At 33.4% G+C, this 26,823-nt stretch overlaps 2 protein-coding genes across 2 annotated transcripts; both read left to right on the top strand.

Annotated features, from left to right (window-relative positions):
- The first annotated feature begins 3,424 nt into the window (after positions 1-3,424).
- Positions 3,425-16,886, top strand: LOC21409707 (lisH domain and HEAT repeat-containing protein KIAA1468 homolog). The gene is made up of 20 exons (XM_024173812.1): positions 3,425-3,631; positions 4,753-4,905; positions 5,357-5,535; positions 10,775-10,882; positions 11,605-11,775; positions 11,855-12,424; positions 12,591-12,665; positions 12,780-12,908; positions 12,984-13,058; positions 13,156-13,365; positions 13,560-13,712; positions 13,807-14,021; positions 14,169-14,286; positions 14,429-14,561; positions 14,631-14,832; positions 14,910-15,015; positions 15,101-15,241; positions 15,336-15,459; positions 15,562-15,678; positions 16,342-16,886. Exons 1-20 carry the CDS (start codon positions 3,433-3,435, stop codon positions 16,719-16,721), a joined length of 3,558 nt encoding a protein of 1,185 aa, XP_024029580.1. The 5' UTR covers positions 3,425-3,432; the 3' UTR covers positions 16,722-16,886.
- A 2,284-nt stretch (positions 16,887-19,170) lies between these two features.
- LOC21409706 (GDSL esterase/lipase 7) lies at positions 19,171-21,229 on the top strand. The gene is made up of 5 exons (XM_010110583.2): positions 19,171-19,354; positions 19,913-20,037; positions 20,136-20,378; positions 20,504-20,759; positions 21,018-21,229. The coding sequence occupies exons 1-5, from the start codon at positions 19,171-19,173 to the stop codon at positions 21,227-21,229; spliced, it is 1,020 nt and encodes a 339-aa protein (XP_010108885.2).
- Positions 21,230-26,823: the final 5,594 nt, after the last annotated feature.

Below are 26,823 nucleotides of genomic sequence, written 5' to 3'. Positions count from 1 at the left end.
CAAAAAGTGTCTTCAAAAGCTTAGCCAATCTGGCGGACCTGAACTTCGTTAAACACAATTATCTTTTGATCGCGCAACTGGTGGTCTAACCACTTGGAAATATGATCCGCAAGTAGATCGTATGAAAGTTGCACGAATGATAGCTGCTTTAGATCAACCACTTAGTTTTATAGAGCATCATAATTGGCAACAATATATTAAGGTTGTACATAATCCTAATGCACAGTTTATTTCAAAAACTACTCTTATAAAAAAATTTATTAAAATTATTTAAAAAAGAAAAAGAAGCATTAATAAACCTTTTACACTCGACTAGCGGGTGCGTTGCGTTAACGGTAGATATTTGGTCCGCTGTTGTCAATAAAGATTATTTAGTTGTAACCAGACATTAGTTTAAATGATTTGATTTAGATAAGAAAATATTATGTTTTAAATGTGTTCTAGGATCACATAATGCGGATTTAATATATAATATCATTTTAAATGTAATTGATGAATTTAGATTAAGAGATAAAGTAATGGCTATAACATTAGATAATGCTAGTGCCAATACAAAAGCAATTGAGTTCTTTGAAAATGATTTAAGTTTATTCGGTGACGGTACTATTTTCCACCAACGTTGTGCATGTTACGTAATTAATTTAATTGTTAAATCCGGTTTAAAAGAAATGAGTAATCACATTAAAAGAATTAGAGATAGTCTTGCATGGATTCAAGGTAGTAACCAAAGACAAGAAGATTGGTTTAGCTTCTTACAAGCATTAAATATACCTCATAGAGCATTAGCGTTAGATATGCCTATAAGATGAAACTCAACTTACATAATGCTTCAACAATGCATCCCCTATAAGGATGCTATAACAAACTATATGTGTACAAAAGTAGGAGTAGGACATATAGACGTATATGATTGACAAATTGCTGAAGTTTTGTGTCAATTTTTAGGTAGGTTTCATGAAGTGACTCTAAAACTTAGTGGAACATATTACCCAACATCACCTTTAGCTTTAGAAAAACTTTTACTAGTTAGTATTTTATTTAGTGAATATAGGGAAGACCCAATCTTAGCAGTTTCTATCCATTCTATGGAAAAGAAATTTATAAAATATTGGTCTAAGTTGCCTTTGTTGTATGGTTTAAGTACTATTTTTGATCATAGATTAAAATTAAAAGGTTTAGAAAGTGGTTTAGAAAACTTAGGTGAATTTTTAGGCATCAATTGTAAGGACTAATATCCAATAATAAAGGATAAAATATATTTGATCTATAGTAAATATGATATTAGGTTTAGAGTACCTCATAAAGTACAAGAAACGCAACAACAAGACGAAAACCTGCATTCATTACAATACCATAAAATATAATTATGAGATTATTTGTTACAATATGATTATTATATTATATTATATTACACGTTTAAATTTTAGATTAAGAAGATTGTAAATTTTAAATTTCGTTAAAAATATTATGAAAGTTTCATTAATTATACTATACTAATTTTCACACAATTTAAAAACTAAAATTATTTTTAAACTACTTCTGATTTTAACTATAAATTCTTCAAAAATTTTTTAAAAAATCCTTTTAAGGAGATTTAATAAATAATAAAATCAATTTTTATTACAAGTAAAAGTAAATTTTATGAGAAAAAATAATATCAAACTAAGCCATTATTTATCCCATTCATAAATTTTTGATGCCACTTTTTTTTTTTTTTTCAGTTTCCTCTCTCCTCTTTCTCGTCTCTCAAAGCCAAACCCTAACCCCAATGTCATGCAACCGCCATAGCCACCGGCGCTGCCACTAGAGGGATGTCGCCGGAGAAGAAGAAGACGCCACAATAGAGAGTGCTATAGCAGCACCACAGATCGAGTAGATCCGAGAAGGAAATCGTACAAAGGAGAATTAGAGTGGCCACATCCTTGGCTTTGGCCCGAGTGACGGTGATGTGAAAATCCCCGAGCAGAGAGAGCGTGGGGGAAGAGAGATTGTACTGTCTCGCCGTCGTTCTTCGTAGCTTCAGAAATGGCAGCCGCCGACAAAGCCAAGAATATGTTTGGACAGAGAAAGGAAAAGAGGAAGACAGCGAGAGAGCAAATCTATTTTTTTATGCTCTGTTTGTCAAAGAAAGAGAGAGAAAATTTGTAAAAAAGGAAAAAGAAAAAAATCTGTTATAAATTTTTATTAGAGAAAAAAAAATTCTTTGAATTATGAAAAATATTATGTAGATTATGAAAATTAATTTATAGGATATGAAAATATGAAAAATAACTTATAAATTATTTGAAATAAAATAAATTTAACGACAAAAATAAAATAACATTACATTATTAATGACATTTTTGGTTTTTTTTTTCTTTTTTTCAATAAATCAATGACAAGCTGTTACAAAAATAATAGTTTAATGGGCATGCGTTTATAATGTTACGTACTTATGTCATTATTTTATTAGCAGACCATTTTCAACTTAAGTTAATTGTATATTTAGTATTAAAAAGTGTGATATAATATGTTATTTTTATTTTTATTTAAATGTAGAATGCTAAATTTATTTTGTCTCATAATGATTAAGATTTAAATATTGTAAAAGTAAATTTTTATTTTTAAAATAATTAAAAAATATAAAAATTATAATAATTATATGAAAAAATAAACATTTTAACCAATAATAATCAAATGTTAAATTTCTCATATGTTATAATTAGTGAAAAATTTGTTATAAAATATAACATATGAAAAATTTATCACAATAAATAATATTATTAGAGGTATTTTTTATAATTAAATACTAAATTTACAATTTACATATCAATTATAGTATTATATTGAGATAATCTAAATATAAGAGTATTTCTAATTGAGGCGAATTGAATCATTCTTAAAAGTTAAGAGGATATTTGGTAGAGGGATTCGTTCCCTGATTCGAATCATGATTCGTGGTTCGCTACAATATTTTTTCTCATAAAAAATTCATATAAATAAAAAATAATTCGAATCACATGATTTGAATTCTCTAACCAAACGTTCTCTAAAATTGAGTGCATATTAAAATGTAGGACAAATATCATCGGACATTCGTGAGGTTAATCCACAAAATCAAGAAAACGAAAAGAAAAAAGACAAAAAATGGTTCAAAGGTCAACTTTGTCTTCGATTACTGTGCAACAAACTGGCGCTGATTGAATGCATCGGTGCGTGCGTGGGAGTTTGGGAGAGTCTATTCAACGCCCTAAACAGTCATACAGATCGACGGCTAATTACGCGTGAGAACATGGTTAATAATATACATGCGCTGCAGCGAAACTCCCAGGGTCTCTCTACGACATTTCTGCTATATTCAGAAACTGAGATCTAACAGAGAATCAACACCGCTAGCTTCTTCTTCTTCTTCTTCTTTGTCAATGGCGTCTAGGAGAACGGAAGACGGTGGCGATGGACGTGGAGAGGTCGTCGCTGTGCAATTGCGTGGTGAACTTCCTTCTAGAAGAGAACTACTTGTTGACGGCATTCGAGCTTCTCCACGAGCTCCTCGACGATGGCCGAGACGATCAGGCCATTCGCCTCAAGGAGTTCTTCTCAAATCCTTCTCAATTCCCTCCCGATCAGATCTCTCGCTTCAACTCTCTCCGAGGTTCTCTCAACTTTCTTTCATTTTTCTCTCCGATATGTTATGTTATGTTATATATATGTTACTTGTGTTTCTACATTTTTTTTTCAAAATTTTCTGTGTTTGACTTGGCTAAAACGAACATAGGACTTAGAGTTTTGTGTTTTCCAATCTGTTTCATTGGCATTTAAAGTGGCATCTGAATGAAGAACAATCTTTACTTTCTTCTTTTAGGGAAACGGAAATGGAAATAGTGTACCATTTACTGTCGAATTGAGAAATTATTTTCGGTGTTTCATGTCAGAGAATGAAGAATTTGCGAACATTTCGGTTTTTTTGACTTATTGATTAAAATTCTATAATATATGGCTTGTAAACCAAAAAAAAAAAGGGAAAAAAATTGCAATGGACTTCAATTTTTGATTATACGAAAATTGGCATTGCACGTATAATGTCAAGATCTTATGTAAAAAAAAAATCATTATACTTTTGAAGTCTTCGGATCAGTCACGAAGTGTTTGTGCTAAATCATGTGACGTTTATAAGTTCAGTGAGATACTAAAAGCTTTTACCTGCTTAGTTTCTGAAAGCAGCCGAAAAACTTGTGATCTTTGACCTGTTTAAATACCAATAAAATGTAAACAAGAAACATTTGATCAGAGTTTTTGAGCAAGCGCTGGATTTTTGATAAATCCGCAGAGGACTAAATGACCAACTTTTTTTTCTTAATACCCAGCCACTAAATTATTTAAGGCTATGGTATGACTCCTCTGCAACTGCTGTAGATTGCAAATTATAGTGGAGGTACTTATAATAAGGTTTCAAAGATTTGATTTTACATATAACAGTCATAAATAGGTGTTTTATGTTTCATATTGAATTACAATATCTGATGTGGTTTAACTTTCACATTTGAATTCGGGATTTAAGGTGAGAGGGGTGATGTCATTGATTTTTATTCCAGTTTTCTCTTAGTAATTAGTTTCTTGATATTTAGTAGCTGGAGTTTGAACTCCGTGCCTCTAAATCCTTGTTGATTCACTTCTAATATTCTATATGAACGATTAATCCCATTCTTATGTTTTACTATCAATTAAATTCATAATTCCTGATCATTTTGTGCGCTGTTGATTCTTGTAAAGCAGTTGCTGACCCACAGAGTTTGCTAGAGGAGAAAGAAGGACTAGAGGAAAAATTAGCACTCAGTGAGTATGAGCTCCGCTTAGCACAAGAAGACATCTTGAAACTTAGGACCGAGTTACAGAAGAAAAATGAATCCCCTATCAATGACTTAAGAGGTGAGTTACCAAATCTAGGAGGTACTTTAAATGCGTTCATTCTTTTTTGTTTTTGGCGAGACACTCCTGCTGTATTCGATTTAATATAATATCAGATGGCCAGTTGCATAATTTTCCACAAGGTGATGATGGTCATCTTGAGTGTTCATCATTATAGTTTATCTGCAGGTGAATTTATAGTAAGTTTATTTGTGAAATGATAGAAAAACCACAAACTTTAGATGGCTGTATGGAAGAGTGTTGCCATATCTGTCTCCTCGTCATACTGGAATCTAGTTTTCATAGGTAAAACACCTCATAGAGTGCAGCGGCTAAGACCAAAGTGAATTCTAGTTAAATTGAAAACTGTTTGCACGATTGCCCCTCAAAATAGTTACACTTGTAGTTTATAATTTGTATGCATTGGTCGTTGATATCTCTTGTAAATTTCTTCCATCATTGCTGCATTCAGGGGAACCTGTAGATGTCTCCATAAATTGCGGTCCAGAATTTATGCGGCAGAAGAGAGATGCTCCCTTTTCTGATTTAGGCCCGTTGAAGGAGAATGAACGTCAGGATCTTAACTGTGCTGTGAAAGAATATTTACTTATAGCAGGTTACCGGCTAACTGCAATGACATTTTATGAAGAGGTATGTAACATTGAGTGTTTTTACCGGCTCCTAGATTTTTTGGTCATGTGCTTATGGTGATGAAAACTTTGTTTTTTTTTTTAAAATAGAGGAGGTTGTTTATTTTTCTTTCTACTTGCTTATATCTATCCATCCACCACTAGGAGCTATTCTAGCACACAGATTTTGTTAAAATCAACACCGCCTAGAGTTGAACCCCAACACCAAATGTTGGCCCATGAAGCCTAGGGGTGGCAATTCGTGTTGACGGGTCGTGTTCGTGTCGTGTTGATCCCCTTAGTTGACACGAATACGACCCGTTTATTAATCACGTCGAAATACGAAATTCAAACATGACTTGTATGTTGGCGGGTTGACACGACACGACACGACTAACCCGTTTATTAAACAGGTCGTAAACGTGTCGTGTCAACCCGTTGATTACCTGCCAACACGTTTATAAAATAAGTGATTAATAGGTCGTGTTAACCTATTTTTGAACCTATTTTTGAACCTATTTCTGAATCTATTTCTAAACCTATTTATGAAATGGGTAATAAATGGATCGTGTCGACCTATTTCTGAGCCTACTTTGAACCTGTTTATAAAATGGGTGATAAAACATGTTTCTCAACCTGTTTAACATGTTGTAGAGACATTACATAATCTAAGTTCAAAATTAAAACAAACACATAAAAGTCTCTCACAAATTAGAAAACAAACGCATAAAAGTCTCACAAATTAGAAAACAAACGCATAAAAGTCTCTCACAACTTAGAAAACAAACACATAAAAGTCTCACAAATTAGAAAACGAACATACATGATTAATAATTAAACATTTAAATAATTTGTTGCAGTGGGGGGACTCCAAGTACATCATTAGGTTCAGCAAAATTTGAAGATATCTTGTGTAAGATCCTCCACCTTTTCATTGAAATCTATACAAAAACAAAAATATATAGATACAAGGTAGTTCAAAATCAATATAAGAAATATAAATAAATTAAAATAATTTGAAACCACCTTTGTCACCATATAACCAATCTCTGGTACAAACAAGTGTTTTAACTGTCTGCGGTTTAAGTGAGCTACGAAATGGATCAAGAATTGTACCACCAACACTAAATGTAGCTTCAGAAGCAACTGTTGAAACATGGACAACCAATATATCACAAGCCATAGAAGCTAGTGCCGGATATCGAAATTGGTTTGATTTCCAAAAGGAAAGGATATCAAGCTCCATGTTCCTAGCCAGTCATGCTTATTTCCATAAGCTTTTGTAAATGCAATGATAGGTTTTCCAATTACTCTTTAGCACGGCCCTTGTTTTTTTTTTTAGTTTCTACTTTTTACATTTCTTTTTGAGATTATATAAATCATTTGATATTATGTTAGTTTTTCTACTATAATTTCTACATACATGATGCAAATGTATATTGCTAAAAATCAAGAACATGTCGATTAGTTCTAGGCTTAGGAAAAGGCAACTCAAATTTGTTTAGTCTAATATGCTTCTGTAAGAGAAAGCTTTTAGGGGCGTGTTCTAGATTGCTCAAGGGACAGTATAATTTTTTTTTAGGCAGTTGCAATAAACAAAAAATAGAAATACTTGTTCCCAAGTATGTGAAAACTGATATACACAACCATTAATCAAATATACACAACCATTAATCAAATTGATATTCCCAAATACGGTATATTTCCAACAATAAACAAATATACACAACCATTAATCAAAGTATGTACAAAAACAAAAAATAAAAATGGAGGCCGAAATAGTCAAATAGAAATACCTGTTTCCGAAGAAGAATAAGCAAAAACAATTGTTCCCAAGTATGTGAAAACTGAAATCCACGATGAGAAAAGTTATGGAAAAGAAAAAAAAAGTAAGTAAACTGAAATCCAATGGGAAGAAATGAACGGGGATGGGTTTTACCTTAATCTTTGCTTGCAGTGGAGAAACACCGTGACCGTGTTTTGTGTGACGAGTGGAGAGGAAAGAAGAAGAAGAAGAAGAAGAAGAAAAAGAAGCGAGAAGCGGCGGTAGTCCGGTGGATTGAGATCAGGTAGTGGTCCGGTGGACTGAGATCAGGCGGTGGAGAGTTGAGAGTGGAAGTCACATAGAAGAAAAAAGGAGAGATAGAGACTAGAGAGATGTTAAGCCCAAGCCCCTACAGACTTATGTTAAACGTAGGGTTAGGGGGCAGATTAGTCTTTTGATATTTTATGGATTTAGGGCTTTAGTATAAAGAGGGTATTAGCAAGTTAATTATGTTTTTGTTGAGTTTTATCAAGTTATTAGGAATAATTAGGAGTTTTGGAGAGATTGACCTACCTCTTGAATTGTAGGTCAGGATTTGTCTTTCAGTTGATTTGATTAATAATAATAGACCCTAATTCAGCCCAAATCCCAATTGATTCTTCTCTGAAACCTATCAAGAGAAGAAAGGTTTGAATTGTTGAGGCGGCTGGCTGAGATTAGAGATAGAGAGGCATAATAAATAGTGAAACATTTTTAACCTAGGTAATAAACGGGTAACAAACGGGTTGTATAATCGTGTTACCCAAATATGACACGTTTAATAAACGAGTTATGGCGGGTCAATTGCGGGTTGACGGGTCAACTTAAAAATGACGCGTTATTTAATCGCGTTTCGCGGGTTCGACCTGATTTTGACCCGAACTTATTTATGATAAACCCAAACCCACTAATTTCGTGCGGATTTCGAGTCGTATCGTCGTATCGCTACCCGGATTGTCAGTCCTAATGAAGCCTACTACCAATACTTGCTCATTAAATTTTGTATCACATATGCATTAGAATAAGTTTTGAAGGAAACTTCTGTGTGTTTAGACTCGGTTTTGGAGTAGTTTAATGGTGTAGTAAAAGACAACCAATAGTTTCACTATCAACAACGGAAGTGGAGACAGAGCGGCAGCTACGGCGGCTCAAGAAAGCACATGGTTGATCTAATTGATGGAAGATTTGCACTAGCCTATTGATTTTGTAATTCCACTTTACTGCAACAATCATTTGGCGGTACGTTTGGCGGAATATCTAGCTTTTCACGCGAGGACAAAGCATGTGGAGGTGCATTTACCATTTAATTAGAGAAAAGGTGTTGCAAGAAGAGATAGAGATGCATCATGTCAAGACAGATGCCTCATTCATTTCACTGATTTGAGTTTTCAGTTTTAGGTTTCTAGAGTTAAAAGTTCTCAGAAAATGTCACATCTAATTTTTTATGCTACAGTTAAAAGCTCTCAGAAAATGTCACATCTAACTTTTTCTGTTATAGTTAAAAACTCTCAGAAAATGTCACATCTCAATTCGAATTAAAAACTCGAAACCGCAAAGCGAATGAGGCCTAAAGGATTGAGCACTGTCAAGTTCAAAAAGTTTCAAAATCAACTCAATATGTCAAGTAAAAAAAGATCGGAAGTTGGTGATGGGAGGGAGTGTTAAAATCAACACCGCTTAGAGTTGAAGTCCAACATCAAATGTTGGCCCATAAAGCCCACTACCAATACTTGCTCATCAAGTTTTGTGTCACATATATATTAGAATAAGTTTTGAAGGAACTTCCATGAAGTTTCCAAATGCAAATCTAGCCGATCTAACCGTTGCTCAAAAAGTATTCATTGCAACTTGTCAAACATCTAAGCAATGGTTTTAATATAAATAGGTGCCTTCACTTGTTCATACACGGCAAATGAGAGAAGCCAAAGTGAGGCATAAGTTTTGTAGTGTGAGAGAGAGTGCTGGTAAGAAAAAAAAGGAAAATTTCTTTTTGGTGTAATATTTTGAGTGTTCTCTCTAGTGTGTAATTTAGGATCTTGATGTATAAATACTTTTAATTTAATAATAGTAGTTTCATTATCCCAGTGTTTTGTTCAACAGTCGATACCAGATTGTTGAATAATAAAACTATTTCATTAAATTAGGAGAACTTTATATATTAAAATCCTGAATTACAAGCAAAAGGGAGCACTCAAAATATTACACAATAAAACAAGCTTTTTTTTTTTTTTTTTTTTAATAATTTATAATACTTTCTCTCACACTTACGCACACACTCCACTACTTAATTTGCTTCACTTTGCCGTCTTGGCTGTGTTCAACCAAGGGAACCGAAGCCTCCTATTTAAAGTAGAAGTCATTGCTTTGATGAATGGCATGTGGCCTTTAAGCAGCGGTGAGATTGCACCGTGGAAACTTAATGGAATTTTCCTTAAAAGCTTATTAAAATATATACTTGAATACAAGACTTAATCGGCAAATTTTGATAGTGGGCTTCGTGGGCCAAACATTGGATGTTGGGCTTTATTCTCCAAGCGGTGTTGATTTTAACTTATGTGGATCTTCAGCATTCTCTTGCCAAATGGGAGGTCCATCTGATTTGTCAACTGTACGCTGTCAATTAAAAATGTTCTTATAGTGGAAAACAATAAACACTGTTCATGGCCTGCAATGATTTTCTGCCAGCTACAGTAATCACATTGACTGATGGAAAAGATTTAAACGAGTAGGAGAAGAGAGAGTTTAATGATATTACAGACACACCGACACATGCGTACGTGTAGACATAAGACAATACACATATCCTTATGTTTGTTTACCATTTTGAATTTACTATGAGGACGTTTGGTTGATGGATTCAGAATCATGATTCAGAATCATTCTCGATTTACATGTGTTTTTTGTGAGAGAAAATATTGTAGCGAGCCACGAACCATGATTCGAATTATGGCATGAATCCTTAAACCAAACGCACTCTATGTTTCTTGGAGTTTGATTGTTTTCTTTTTTTTTTTTTCTTTTGTGCTTTTTGTTTTTGTATTTCAGTATAGTATAGTGTGTAAGTAGTTTAGAAACCATGAGACAGGCTCACACACACACACACACACACACACATAAATGGGTTATATGGAAGGATCCGTTTCCAGTCATCAATACATTTGGTATACGATACAAATCATTTAACATCCAATTTTGCAAAATTTGACATTGTATAGCATTCTTCCCTTGTTTAATGTTCCTTCCCAGTAGTTGATGGTAATAAGAGTGGGGATTATAACTGTTTCATCGATTCCTTCTTACACTGACCTATTTGTAGCCTCATTCATTTAGAAACTTCTCCGTTTCTGGTAAATGTGTATGGCATTATCACATTGTCCATATTGCAAATCTTAGCTATTAAAATTGCTGACTCTAATTGCAAAAACGTTACCATAACTTGTCACTGTTTTCATTGCAGGTAGCAGATCAGGACTTAGATGTTTGGAAGAATATACCTGCATGTGTACCAGATGCCTTGCGCCATTATTATTATCAATATCTTGCATCCACTTCAGAGGCTGCTGAGGTATATCCTGAAATACATGACACGGGAAATCTGTTCGTTATATTGTTCTCCTAGGTGCCAAACCATTCATTTAAAAATTGATATCACTTTGGCGTGTTGCATCTTTGTCCTTTCAAGTTTTACAGAACCTTTTGTATGATTTATGCCTGTTATTCTTTAGAAATGGAGTATTAGTCCTTTAGAATGATTAGAATATGGGTCTTAACTTCTATAAATGCTTATTTATGAATAAAAGGATGTCATCTTGTTTCCTTTACTACTATAGCTTCACATTGAGAACATGCTGTGTGGAGTTGTCATGCAGATATTGTACGTTACAAACAAATATAACAAGTATACTGGTTTTGACCTTCGAGTTCTGACATACAATTAATTTTTTATCATTGTGATTTAATGTATTTGACGACATTACACATTAAATTCTTAAATTATGGAAATTCACTGTCTAAAAGCTAAGATATCATAAACTAGTGGAAGTTCATTTATTTACTTTATTAAATAATTTCAATATGCAGCCTTAGAAATTGTAAATCTATCGTTTGTGTTCGTTTCAGAAATAGTATGTTTATTCACACAGTACTTGTCAAATATATCTTTTAAGCACTTTTTGGATGATTAATATATGAGGAATTATTCTTCAAGAGTTGTTCCTATCTTTGTCCTTTGGCCCTTTTTTTTGGGTACTGTACAGCACATAGGAAAACTTTCCTTCTCTTCTGCAGGAGAAAATTGCTATGCTTCAAGAAAAGGAGTCCTTACAGAAGGAAAATGAGAGGTTGAATCATGAAAAATCACGCTTGCTGAAAAACAAAGATTTAGCTGATGGTCAAATAAGTGCGTTAACTAAAGCTTTAGAAGCTCATCAGAAGGACCTTAAAGACAAAGAGAACTTGGTAACCATTTGATTATGCATCTTTAGCTACTATCAAAGTGAAACTCACATGTAAGGTAATAGCCAATCTGTCATTTCAGGTTCAAAATCTCAAGCAGTCCTTGGAGCTCCAGAGAAAGGATCTCAATGATTGCAGATCTGAAATCACTGCACTGAAGATGCAAATTGAAGGGTTTCAGTCTGGACGACTTTTAACAGCTACTGATGCTGATCCTCCCCAATCTGATTCCATAGAAAGGTACAAGGAAGAGATCAAATCCCTGCAGATGGAAATAGAAGCCTTAAAATTGAGGAATGCAAATGCTCCAGATTCTTTGGTTTCCATATCTTCTGATAAAGAGTATGCTCAAGCATCGGAAAAAATAGTTGAGATACATGAAGATAAAACTTCAACTGCTCCTCCAGTTGGTACAGCTCCGAGAGTTACAGATGGCGAAGATGCTCAATCCCTGATTACCCAAATTTCTGATGATAGCAAAGATAAATCTGAGGAACTTCCACAAGGGGCACCAGTGAATCCTTCTAATGACACTTGTTCCTTGGAGAACAGTGGGAATGTCTCCAAACTTAATGGCGAACTGCCATCAGAAGATGGCAAGCTACTTCTAAAGTCGGACAATCTCAGTGTTGAAGCTGCTTCTGAGACAACGGCAAGTTCACTACTCTCTGTGATGCATCAAAGCCTTAGACAACTATATCAGAAATAGCTTTTACTTTTAAGAATTCTGAAAGCTTTAAAACCTTCCACCATTGCTCTTTGTTAAATTATTGGGAAGGTTACTATACTCATATTAAAATATGTTTACACTGTGGCAGGGTCCAGGGACCATTCAGATTCTAGCTGCGGCCTTGCCAAAGATTGTTCCTTACGTCCTGATCAATCATCGGGAGGTTGCCTTTGACTTTTGCCACCCATTCTCTTATACACGCAAGCATACACAAATTTATACTACAAGACTTTTAGTGAAAGGTTTCCTATTCTAAAGAGGTTTTATTTACTTTCAGGAGCTTCTTCCCCTGATCATGTGTGCAATTGAGCGCCATCCGGAGAGCAGCACCCGGGATTCTTTGACCCACACATTATTTAACCTAATAAAACGTCCGGATGAGCAACAAAGACGAATAATTATGGATGTAAGAATAAAACATTTATGTTGTGATATATATACATTTTTGACATGATGTTGAACCTTTTAACCTTTCTTTCAGGCATGTGTTAGCCTTGCTAAGAATGTAGGGGAGATGAGAACAGAAACAGAGCTGCTGCCCCAATGTTGGGAACAAGTAAGTTTGAGACTTGTCTTGTAAGCTCTTCTTGTTCCATTCATTCATCATCTTTTCCAAAGTGGGCCTCAATTTTTTTCTTTCTTATTTAATGCAGATAAATCACATGTATGAGGAGCGTCGGTTGCTGGTTGCTCAGTCATGTGGACAGCTTGCAGAATTTGTTCGACCAGAAATCCGTGATTCTCTTATTTTATCTATTATTCAACAACTAATTGAAGATTCTGCAACCGTTGTTCGTGAGGCTGCTGCATGTAATCTTGCTATGCTGCTGCCGCTCTTTCCAAATATGGACAAATATTTCAAGGTCAGCCTCACTAAATATGCTTCGAGGCTCTCATGGAGAAGAATTCTGACTTGACAGAGTAAGCTCTAGAACAGGTTGATGACACATGGTCTAGGGAATGGAGCCTTTTCCACATAAAATGATGACTTAAAGAAGAAAGAATAGAAATCCACAAAAAAAAAAGTTTCTCCAATACTTTGTTTTGTTTTTCATAGGTTGAGGAGTTGATGTTCCAATTGGTCTGTGATCCCTCTGGAGCTGTGGTGGATACTACACTCAAACAATTAGTTCCTGCGGTAGTTAAGTGGGGAAACCAATTAGAGCATGTTTTAATGGTACTTCTCTCACACGTGTTGAGCTCTGTTCAGGTATGCTTAATTCTAACTTACTTTCCTATTTTTCACTTTCTTCCATTTCCTTCATTCTATAATTTCTCTGTTATTGTATTTTATTATATTGCAGCACTGCCCACCCCTATCAGGGGTTGAAGGATCTGTGGAGTCGTATCTTCATGTTTTAGGCGAAAGAGAACGTTGGAATGTTGATGTTTTACTTAGACTGCTGGCAGGATTGCTTCCTTCTGTGCATGAGAAAGCAATTGAAACATGCCCTTTTCCTTCCATTCCTGAAACAAGTGCAACTAAATTTTCTACCCCATTGCTTGAATTGTATGCAGGGTAAGCTATGTACTAATTTTTATTTTGCTGTTCCTCTTTTGTTCCTCGGCAAGATATAACCTTCTTCCCTGAGATTACTATTTTATCAAAATTGATAGCTTGTGCCCTGGTGCCATAAGTGCTTATGATTAATTCCATATTTGGCAGGGGACATGTACAATGGCCTGCATTTGAGTGGATGCATGTAAATTGCTTACCCAATTTGATACAGTTTTCCTGCTTGTTACCTCCTAAAGAAGATAATTTGCGAAATCGAACTGCTAAGGTCTCTGTCTGTGTTCCTCGGCCTTTTTTTTTTTTTTTTTTTCCTTCTTCTTCTTCTTCCTACTTTCATATTGGGTCCATCACAGATCCTTGTTGAAAAATTTTTCTTCTAGTTTATTCTAATTTAGATAGGGATGGTGCAGATCTTGTTGGCTATATCAGAACTTTTTGGGGATCCTTATTCGACACATGTTATGCTGCCTGTGTTCTTATTGGCTGTTGGTGATGATGGTGATTTGACATTTTTCCCATCTGCGGTCCAGTCTAAAATCAGAGGTACTAAATTCTAAGATTGGCATATTGTTTTATATCGTGGTTCATATCTAATTGCTTCTTGAATATCAGGTTTGACTCCAAGGACGGCTGTAGCCAAAAGACTGGCCACCATGTGTGTCCTACCTCTTCTCTTGGCAGGTGTCCTTGGAGCTCCAAATAAGCGTGAAAACTTAGCAGCATACTTGAAAAGTCTGTTAGTTCAAGGTGCTGCGAAGGAACCTCAGTCAACAAAGTGCTCTGCTGAGATCGTTGACGCTGTCCGCTTCCTTTGGTTTGTAACTTAACGAAACGTGTGAACTTCTTGTTTGCAATTCATCGTTTGACCAATAGGCTTATCTTACAATGCAGCACATTTGAAGAACATCACACTATAATATTTGATATCCTATGGGAAATGGTTGTAAGCTCCAATGTAAATATGAAGATCAGTGCTGCCAGTCTGTTGAAAGTCATTGTGAGTTGTAGTCAAGCTTCTTTGGTCTCTATTTTAGTTGTCTGATAGTGGATTTAACATATCGTTGACTTCATTTGCCTAACAGGTTCCCTATGTAGATGCAAAAGTTGCATCCACACGCATTTTGCCTGCCCTAGTTACTCTGGGCTCTGACCCAAACCTTAATGTAAAATATGCAAGCATAGACGCCTTTGGACCTGTTGCCCAGCATTTTAAAATTGACGTGGTACTGATTATTTTTTTGGCTTTGAATCATAAAATAAATGTCTGAATGAAAAGAGTTCCTACATATCTGGCTGAGTGGTTCTGATACATTCCAGATTGTTGATAAGATATGTGTTCAAATGGATGCTTTTCTTGAAGATGGATCCCATGAAGCTACCATCGCTGTAGTTCGAGCTTTGTTGATAGCTGTTCCTCATACAACGGATAGACTTAGAGATTATATCCTCAACATTTTACATGATGTATATTTTTACTTCAATAGTCATTGCTCCTCGTATCAAGTGACTAGTTTACTTTGTTATTTTCCTTAATCTACTTCACATCTTTTGTCTAAGATTTTCCAATTTACTGCTACTCCAATTACTGCTAGTAATCTGATGCGACAGCGTGAAAGAGCCAATGCATTTTGTGAAGCAATACGTGCTCTAGATGCTACAGGTTTGCTTTTTATGTAACTTTTGTCATCTAATTTTCTTTTCTCTAGCCTGGTTTCTCTATCCCCCACCACTAAAATAAAAATGCTTAACTTCAATTTGGCATTGTTGAATGATAGAATAACATTATATTGGTACATACTATTTTGTGTATTAGAGAAAAGCATGTGAGTTTATTGATTTCTAGTTCCGTAACTTATACTTTTCATTTATAGAACACTTTTATGAATTGTGGGTTGTTTGTACTATTATTTTGTGTGAACAAAAAAAGTTCTTTCGCTCCAAATTCAAGTTGTTTGGAGTTCTGAAATGAAAAATGAACATAGAACTAGGCAAAACACTTGTAGGTTGTACAATTCTCAGTACTCTCTCCTTTTTTTTTTTTTTGGGAGAAAGACTGGAATTTTTAATACACAGACAAGTGAAACTTCTAATCTGATCTTGATATTCTGCAACAAACGCAACAGATCACACATTGTAACAAAGGCTCCATAAGAATTCCCACCTCAGGCCAAACTTGAGTTTTTCTTTACGCAACCTATATTTGTGATTGACGTTATATTTCTGGAAAATTCTGACGACATTCTCATTTGCTCATCTTTGTTTTCTGTTTCAATTTTTTGAATTTCAATGTCTTTGATGCCAAGTCTCATTCTGCTTCTCGCAGATCTCTCAGCAGCTAGTGTCCGGGACTTCCTTCTACCTGCCATACAGAATCTGTTGAAGGACTCGGAAGCTTTGGATCCAGCACACAAGGAAGCCCTTGAAATTATAATGAAGGAGAGATCTGGTGGAACCTTCGAAACCATCAGTAAGGTTATGGGTGCTCATATTGGGATTGCATCATCTATGACCAGTTTCTTTGGCGAAGGTGGGCTCTTAGGCAAGAAAGAAAGTGCAGAGCAACCGTCAGGGACGGACGAATCCCCAAAGCCCGTTCCACCTTTACCGGCAGAGGATACCAGATTCAGGAGAATCATGAGAGGCAATTTTACAGACATGCTACGAGGCAAAGTAAAGGACCCAGAGGAAACTCAGAACCAGTGAAGTTTGAGTTCCAGCCGATAGTAGCACGGCTAGAGTACGCTTCTCATCCGTTTCTTCATGCGTGAATATCATTCTTGTTTACCATGTTTGAGGTTGTCATCCACTAACGGTATGCCATTTTTTCATTTTTTTTTCTTTGTTTTTAGTTTTTGTATGGGATAGGGAAAAAGGTATTAAAAAAAAGGAAGAATGGAATAAAAATCTACTTGATTTTCTTTTTTTCTTTGTTCTGGTTTAATGGCTTATAATCAATTGAATTGGTTGCATTATTCCGATCTTCAGCATATATGTACCGCGTTGAGACTGTCTTTGGCAGTGTTATCCCGAACCGTATCCTCGATAGGGCTGTTTATGGGTTGAGTTGGTGCGGGCTAAGACTTTTTCTTCTCCCGCCTTAAAGGGTACGGGTTGCACATATTTAGTCTCAACGGTGTTAAAAAAATTTTACAACCCAATGATGTTTCTCATGAACGACCATTCTGACCATTCTGACCATCAGAGATTTTTTAAGTACACAGCACATAAAGTTTTTGTTTGGAGCATCGCAAAAATTATATTGTACTGAAATATCTATTTATATAGATAGATATATTATATAATTAATATATATATATATATAATATAAACTTTTTCTATGGTCTTTCTAGTGATAGGTCTCTCTGATGTAACATATAGATATAAAAAACGTAACATGATGTCATTAAACGTAACATTGACATTGGAGATGTGTAATATGATCTTTAGATGACTAAATTTCTTAGTGTTATACCTCTTCAACAACAATGTTATGTTCAATAAAATCAGTGGTACTTTTTTTTTCCTATCTACATATATATAAAATAGGATTTTTTTACGGTCTTTTTAGTGGAAGGTCTCTCTGACGTAACATGTAGATATAAAAAATGTAACATGACGTCATTAAACGTAACATTGACATTGGAGAGATGTAACATGGTCTTTGAATGATTAAATTTCTTAGTGTTATACTTCTTCAACATCAATGTTACGTTCAATAGAACCAGTGTTACTTTTTTTTTTTCTATCTACATATTACATTTGAGGGACGTCCTACAGAAAGACCGAAAAAAAGCCTTATATATAAATAAATATATAGGTGAAGTCTTAAATTCAACATCCGTACAATTAGAAAATATAACTTTTTCTTTTATTCTCTTGTAATATCGTTCATATGTGTATGACATTCGGCTTGTTTAAGTATAATACTCAATGTTACGTGTGTTGATTTATATTATCTCAATATTACATTTCAACGAACTGAGTTTACAGAAAAAGTTGCAATTGCCGGCTCAAGACATTCCCTATGTGTATATATATAGACGAATTTTTAATAGTTACGTTTTTATCGGTAGTCACTTTTAAATATAGAAATTTAATAACGTGACGTGATAAAAATATAATTATTAGTTCTCATTAACTTTTTTCAGTTAACTACTAAAACAATAATGGCTAGTAAATATTGGAGTAACCAATATAATGCATAATATACAATAATATACTATTGTATATATACAAATAGAATTTGGATGAATTCTTTGGATCATATAAACTAGTGTGTGCATAATAATACGATATACGAATCGATATTATAATACAATCTTATCCTGGGTGCACTAGAAGATGTATATGATTGGTTCCTTTTTACTAATTTATCTTCAGAAATAATGCTAAAACTGGCGTTAATCTATTTTTTCGGCATAATTTTTAGCATTAAAGTTATCCAAACAGTCTACAAAACAACTGATTGCTTTTGTCTATAGTTTGGTGAGTAATGGAGAAAAAAAAAAAAAAAAACAGTTATTCATTGGTTGATACTACACAAAAATATAATATAGACGTGCTGGAATGCGGCTATATCTCCATATATGTAATAGGTAGTTAGGATACAGGAGGGAGCAGAAACTGTCCGTTGTACACACGTTATTAATATGTATCTTTCCGGATTGTTTGTTTGGTGAAGTAACGACCAATATATCAGAGAAATCATGTAATATCTTACCACATAAGTAATTAAAATTACAAAAACTGATAAATTTACCTAACAGTTGCGTTGCTAAACTTAAGTAATGTGGTTCGGCTTGTACCAGAAAACATTGCTTTTCATGCTGGTTTCACAGCTAATGGCAAGTCGCTCTTTCAATGTACTATTTTAGTGTCTTCTCAAACCTATTTCGGTTTTCTTGTTGCCAATAATTTAAAAAAAAAAAAAAAAAGTTCTTCGTCCTGTATAAAAAGCCTTACAAGTTATAACAAATTCACACAACAAAAGAAACACAAAAATTTTGATAATTGATCAAAACACGACGCACACGACACGTGATACGAATTGCCACCCCTACACAAAATAGCAGGTGAAAGAGAAATTGATTGAAAGAAAGGAATGGCTAAATCCTCAACGTCATTTGTCTTTGTTTGCTTCATTTTCTTGATTATGGGGAAATCTGAAGCTCAATTAGCACCGGCTTTGTATGTGTTTGGAGACTCAACGGTTGATGCAGGAAATAACAATGCTATCAACACATATGCAAAATCAAATTATGCTCCTTATGGTGTAGATTTTCCTGGTGGAGTCACAGGCAGGCCTACAAATGGTCGTAACGCGGCTGATTTCATTGGTAAGTTAGAACATCCTTTTCTGCAAAAAAGAAAAGAAAGAAAACAATTAGCACGTTTATTTCCGGGTTTTAACCACAGCTCGAAGCTTCTTGTCACGATTTTTCCCTCACAGGAAAAAAATTCAATTTCTGTTCAAACTTTGAGTTCCAAACCTATGAACCATACAGGCTAAATGTATATAGCAATCACATATATATAGATATATATATATATATATATAATAATGCATGTTATTGAGAGAAGACACTATTAAACTTACACTAGAAAAAATGATACGACTTGCATAAATTTAAGTGGCTTTTGTAGCTAGAAATTAAACACCTTAAAGCAGTACCTCTTTGTTAATGTCAAATTATATATATCCGACAGACATTACACAAATTTGGCATAATCTAATGAAAATTTGTTTGGTAATTTATTTTTACTGCATCCACATATATATCGAACTTCCCCACTTTTTCAATCCTGAAAAAGAACGAATCATCGACCTTGTCTTTCTGCAAATTAAAGATACACTTAATAGTTATTATCTATCTAATTTTGCGATTCAAATGCAGCTTTATCACTTGGATTAAAAGCTCCACCTGCATTCAGACTTGTCAACACTAGCACTTTGTCTGATAGATGTGAAGGTTTTAACTACGCGTCTTCTTCAGCTGGAATTCTTCCAGAATCAGGATTTGTAAGATAAATTCTGAAATGCATTTTGTATAAACTTCTCCAAGTTTCATTGATTATTTTCGTGTTATTCTAATTCGATATCTATCATGCATATTGCAGAAAGGTACATTGAGTTTGGGAGAACAAGTTGATTTGTTTAGGAAGACTGTTGAAGAATATCTGCCATTGTATTTTAAAAGCAAGGACGATCTCTCCATGCACGTATCAAAATCCATTTTTCTTCTTGTAGTGGGCGTCAATGACTATGCCCTAAATTTTCTAAAGAAAAAGAATAGTGGTCAGCCATTTGACGATGAAGCAGCTGCTGAACTTCTTAGAGAGAAATTCCAAAACCACTTAACAGTAAGTAATTTCTCTCTTAAGATGATATAATTTACTCTTAAAAAGAAACACAGAATATATATATATATATATATATAACAGCATTGCATTAAAGGTATTAGCACATGTCGTGCATGTTTTTGCAGGAGTTGTATAACTTGGGAGCCAGAAAATTTGTGGTATTCGACATTGAAGCAATTGGTTGCTTGCCCATTTATGTAAATCAACAAAAACCACCGACTTCAAAATGTGTGGACGACTTAAATTCAATGGTGCTTAAATTCAATGAAAAACTCCCGTTGAAGCTTCAAGATCTAGCCGTTACACTTTCTGGCTCAGCGTTCATTGTTGGAAAGAATTATGAACATATTTTGAATTTGGTGGAGAATCCGAATAACTATGGTGAGATGCTCTAAATCCATACAACAATCTATAATTATATGTAGGAACTAGTACAAAACCAACAATCTTATAATATAATTTTGTTTATTCTTTAATCTCATATTAAAGTTTCTAAGGTACACGCTCTTAAACCATGATTAGTTGTGTGTGTGTGTGTGTACATATATGCATGGATGAAGAAAACACCCAATGGGACGTGCAATGGCACAACAACCTGATTAGTCATGTAAAAATAATGTTTAAAAAAATGTTTTGCAGGGTTTAAAGATGCATCAAATCCATGTTGTGCACTTACACCCTATGGGACATGCGATGGCAAAAGACCGCCTTGTGAGGACAGAAACTCACGTGTCTTCTTTGATGCATTTCACCCTACTGAAGCTGCTTACAAGATTATTGCTCAAAACTGCTTCAGTGGTTCCGGTGTATGCGTTCCAATGAATGTCCTAGAGCTTGCTAGATTATCATAAGAGCTTCTTGTTATTTTATTCTTTCCATTTTTAAGTTTTAATTTGAATAAAAATTCATCAATGTAGTATGTTAGATATCTTTATAGTTGAGTTAATATATATATATATATATATATATTTTTCTTTTTCCGTTTTCTTTCGGTTTTTTACTTTTCTAGTTTGTATTGAACAAATAATTAAAAAATAATTGTTTTTATTGACACCCCCTCTTTACTCTCTACACACTCTTTTAATTTAAAATTTTCTATGACAAAAAGTCTCTGACATAAAATGATAACCCCTTCCTCTTTACTCTCCACATGCCCTTTTAACCTAAAATTTCCTATTATAAAAAGATCCTCATATAAAATGATAAAAATGATAAATTATAATAGACTTAATTACCTAATTAAATTTTATTATAAAAATAATAATATTTTTTTGTCCTCACACACTCACATACCATATATAGCTAAATTATAAACGCTTGCTATTTTAAAAGCTATTACAAAACCCTAATTTTAAGGTTTCAATCACTATTCTAAAAAGTTACATGGAGGTATGTTAAATTTTTTTTTTTTTTTTTTGTATTTGTTGTATGATGAATATTGTTCTTTTGTTTTTCTTTCAGTGTTTATATATTTGTATCAATCATTTCGTTTATTTTTTTTTAATAAAGCTGCATTGATTTTTTTTTTTCGTTTTGTTCTTTTTCCTGCTTATACTCATTTCTGTTTTTTATTGTTTTGCCAAATTTGTCATTTTTAACATACCTCAATTGATATTTTTTTTCCATTTTTTGTGTGCTTTTTTATTTTTTTTGAGTAATGTTACTTTCTATTTCATTTTTTCTGAAATGTCCTTTTTTTTTAAAAAAAAATGTTATACGAAATTTTCTTATGTGTGAAAAAAGGTTTTACGCCTAAAGCTCCAACAAAAAAAATAGAGACAAATATAGAAATGATAATATTAAAGTAACGAATTAAAATGAAATAGTAGGCGTGAAAAGAAAAATGAAGTGGTTAAAAATTAATAATCTTATGGAAATAGTTTGGGTTAATTCTGGAATAATAAGGATGTTTAAAAAATAAATTTAATCATTTTAAAATTATATGAGGTGTAAAGAATAATGAGTGTAAATAAGACTGCCCTTACGTAAATGATAATTGTAATATTATTTTAACTTAAAATTTTTGAATTAATTCACACGTCCTAGAAAAGAAAACTCCTTGATCCCATCAGGCCGAATGTCCGAATTAAATGTATAATCTCCCTATGACTTAATTAATTTATTAGGCTACATTTATCCTTATGAGCCATGAATATGTTCTACAAGATAGTTATATGAGAAAAGAAAAAACATACAAACAAACTCAACCACTGCACAATAGAAAATTTCCCTTTCAAAAAAAAAAAAAAAAGAACGAAAAAGATTGCAAGTTGCAAAATATCTATTATTGCCTCGTTCACTTCGCGGATTCGAGTTTTCAATTTGAGTTGAGATGTGATATTTTTGAGAGCTTTTTACTGTAATAGAAATTTTAATGTAATATTTTCTAAGAGCTTTTTACTGTAGAAATTTAAAACTGAAAATTCGAATCGGTTTATGTTCTATATATTATCGTGCAGGACAATACAAATTACTCCTGTTTCCTATGCTTGGTACAGATAAAGATTTTTCATTCGTGATGATCCTTTAAACATTTTCCACGGATGCTTCCATGAAGCAAAGATGCATTTGTGTTCTAAAATAAAATAAAATAAACTATTTGCAAATAAAATAAACTATTTTGTGTTGTGGCGTCCTTTCTGGTTTGAGTGAGACGCATAACAACTAACTTACGTTTAACCTTTGCATGTAAAAGTCACGTGTTTCTTTAATTCTTTTAGGAATGGTGGGCCAAACCTCTCCAAAATTACATAAAAAAAAAAAGAAAAAAAAAACACTCTTCGACATTATTGTATTTTGGTTTCTTTAAAAGATGTGAAATTGGGTCTCAAATCTCCTGCCCCTTGGTCCCCCCGGAGAGACGCTAAAGGCTTCTCTTTATCTTAGGATCATGGTATATGATGGAGAATATTATTTAGCGCATTATTTTTAGACATGACCTTTAGAGTGTGTTTGGTACGAGGGAAGGAATGATAGAGGGATGGATTAAGAGCCGAAAGTGAAATTTAACCTTGTTTGGTAGGATGGAAAGAGGGGAGGAGGGGAAAGAGCAAGGGGTTGTAAATCTCTTGGGGCCCACAAATTCTTATCCTTCCAAAAATGAGCGGATTAGAAAGGGTTGAAGAAAAAAATGACTACTATTTTCAAATTGACCTATGTCAATTTAAGAATTTCCTAAATTTTTGGGGTTATAATTTTTGAGAAGGCTTTTGCCTTCTACTAGATGTAAGTATTTTTGCAAGTGTATAACGTTGATACACATTTTAAGAATTTCCTAAATTTTTGGGGTTATAATTTTTGAGAAGGCTTTTGCCTTCTATATACTAGATGTAAGTATTTTTGCAAGTGTAAGTATTTTTACAAGTGTATAACGTTGATACACATTTATATATTTACATTATATAGACACAAATAAAATATGTCTACATATGTGTGTACATTTGTATTATAAAGCAAATCAATTTTAAATACAATAAAAATAAAAGATTTCAAGTAAATATAATTACTTTCAATAAAAGGGTAAATACGTAACTTTATCAATAAAATCAAATCTTTCCCTTCTTGTTTCCTTCTAATACCAAACAATAGAAAGGAAAGTCATTATCTTTCCTTCTTATCATACCAAACAACTTTGAGGAAACTCGCAATCCTTCCCTCCCTTCTCACTTTCCCTCCCCTCATATCCTATCTATCCCTCCATCAATCCATCCCTTCTACCAAGCGGACCCTTAGTATATGTTATAGATTCTGCCATATTGAAATATGATATATAGTTTTATAAATAGGTGAATTTTGTTTTAGGATATGAAAAAAATCAAAAAACGACCTCATCAATGAGATACACTTCTAAGCCAACAAAATCAAATGAGATTAAATAATAGTATTATAGTTCAAGGGACTTTCTTTTGTAGACATCTTTATCGATAGTGTTAATTTCTAACTGTTAAATCTGATTAAAATCACATCAGACTAAAAAAAATATGTAAAATAGATAATTTTTAATGTAAAATTGACGGTTAATGAATTTAATTTTTCTAGTCCAACCTGAGATACTCTCATAGTTCAATATATAGTTAGTAAAAATTTAATGATTTAATACTATGCTAAGTATATAATTTTGTTTTTCGTTGTCTTGTTAGAATTCTCCTTAAATGCACTAATCACTGCCATTGTATTTTACAATTTTAATACTTTTGAAAAGTAGTAATTATAGAGAAATAATGATTTGTTATACACGGGGTTTTTAGAATATTTACTCCTTAAATTTGTCGTGATTTAGCAAATTGTACCTTCAAACTTTTAATTTTGATAAGTTATTTTCTCAATTTGTAAAGTGGTTGCAATTTACCCCATTTTGATGACTATTGTGTTAAATTAATGTCGAAAAAATAAATTAAGCCAAAAATTTAAACATTTCAATTCAAATGTAACACAAAATTTTCAATATCTCAACTTTTAATCCTTAAATCTAATAAAAAATTTGAACAAATTTAGTTAAATGGGGGCACATTGTAACAAATTTACAAGTTTGGGGGATATTTTGTTAAAATTAAAAGTTTATAAGACAATTTTCTAAACTACAATAAGTTTGGGGGCAATTGTGCTAAAAAACCGTTATACGCGTTTAAGAAAAATATAAGCATTATTTCTCTTTTAAAATCAACAAATAATAGGTATAAAGTTGGATAAACTTATTTGAAATGCTCGGTGATAGAGTATGAAATTTCTTTCGGTAGCCTGTGAGAGAGTTTGAAATTTCTTTCGGTGGGGCTATTATATATAAAGTAATTTAGAAACTTTTTTACTCAATAAGAATATAATATCTAATTTTTGTTTTTGGAATGTGAGTATAATATCTATCTGAATTATATATTGGGAGAAGAATGTCCAAACAATGAAACTTGATGAGTTAATGGGTTCTTTACGAACTTTTGAGATGAATTTGGATGAAAACAAGGAACGAAAGAAGGAGAAAAGTATTGTCTTTCAAACCAAAGTTGATTCTGATGATGAAGAAGACTTGGCCTAGTCCATAACAAGATTGTCGAAGAAATTCAACAAGGTGATGAAGAAGGTCAATAGGAAGAATAAGAATTCAAGAAATGACAACTCCAACAACTTTCAAAAGAGTAAATCTGCAGCAAATAACACAGAATTGAAGACAAAGAATAGATGTATTCAATGCCGAGAGTGCGACGAATATGGACATATTCAATCCGAATGCGCCAATACCCTCAAGAAGAAGAAGAAGAAGAAGTTGTTTAATGTTACGTGGAGTGATGAAGACTCTGAAGGCAGTCAGGAGGATGAAGACCATGTGAGTAACTGTGTTGCTTTCAATGTTTATACTGATCAAGGTGTTTCTGCAGACAGTGTTACAAAAGGTGTCGCAGATAGTGTTGCAACACTGCTTGTAACAGATTCAGTGAACAGTGAAAACGAAGGAGATTTTTCAGATTCTGAAAGTAACAATGATGGTGAGGAGTTGACTACTGATGTCATACAAGAATCTTATAAGACCATGTTCAGCAAATGGGTTAAAGTGTGTGAAATAAATAAGTCTCCACGGGAGCGCGTCGATGATCTTATCAAAGATAATGATGTATTGAAGAGAGCTGCTGATAATTATGAATTGCTTGCTGTAGAGAGAGAAAAGAAATTGAAGGAAACAAGGGCTGAACTGGAGAGCACTCAGAAAAATTTGAAGATGATGAATTCTGGCACTACCAATGACGGAGTCTTTGAGTGTGTAAGACCGATTGGTGTTTGTAATCTCTTTATCTTAGTAGATTGTTCATTGTCTGGACGTGGCCCCACAGAGTAAGTGTGCGCACCGAACTGCGATACTATTTTCGTGTGCCTTTATTGTTTCTGTATTATTATTTTTCTGCATAACTTCTCTGTATAGTTATTTACTGAATACAAAGTCTGAAATACTTTACATATCTCCAGTGTCACAACCAATGTTGTAACATCACTTATGACACCGACTGAAAAACGGACCTAACAATAAGAAATATATTTTCACCCACCAACAGTAGTACAATTAGCACGTTTTTGTAATAGGTTCTGTGCAGATTATTTATACCTTGACGGCAGTATTATAATCGACTAATTCCAACTCACACTCCACACATTATGACATTAATGGATCTCTCCAATAATGCAGCCTTGTTCAGCAGCATATTTAAGTACAGCTAGTCCCTACTCAATTTTTTTTTGAAAAAAAATATTATTTTTAAAAATTTTAAAATTTTATATTTATATTTTTACTAAAATAATATAATTCTCATTAAAATAAATATATATTTTTTATATATTTTATTAAAATAATTTGTTAAAAAAATTTTAATGTACACTCCTACTAAAGTTTAAGTGAAAGGTTGGTTGTTGCATTCTCTCATTCACTTTGTAGATTTGAATTTTCAATTTAAATTGAGATATG

The sequence above is a fragment of the Morus notabilis genome, unplaced genomic scaffold (genome assembly GCF_000414095.1).
Source record: "Morus notabilis unplaced genomic scaffold, ASM41409v2 Scaffold518, whole genome shotgun sequence".
Taxonomy (NCBI): Eukaryota; Viridiplantae; Streptophyta; class Magnoliopsida; order Rosales; family Moraceae; genus Morus; species Morus notabilis.
This window is presented reverse-complemented; position numbering and strand designations above follow the sequence as displayed.

Coding starts and splice junctions, on each gene's coding strand:
- LOC21409707 (XM_024173812.1), top strand. CDS start 3,433: ATGGACGTGGAGAGGTCGTCGCTGTGCAATTGCGTGGTGAACTTCCTT. Junction 10,883..11,604: donor CCACTTCAGAGGCTGCTGAG/GTATATCCTGAA, acceptor TCTCTTCTGCAG/GAGAAAATTGCTATGCTTCA. Junction 11,776..11,854: donor TTAAAGACAAAGAGAACTTG/GTAACCATTTGA, acceptor CTGTCATTTCAG/GTTCAAAATCTCAAGCAGTC.
- LOC21409706 (XM_010110583.2), top strand. CDS start 19,171: ATGGGGAAATCTGAAGCTCAATTAGCACCGGCTTTGTATGTGTTTGGA. Junction 20,379..20,503: donor AATTCCAAAACCACTTAACA/GTAAGTAATTTC, acceptor ATGTTTTTGCAG/GAGTTGTATAACTTGGGAGC. Junction 20,760..21,017: donor GGAGAATCCGAATAACTATG/GTGAGATGCTCT, acceptor AATGTTTTGCAG/GGTTTAAAGATGCATCAAAT.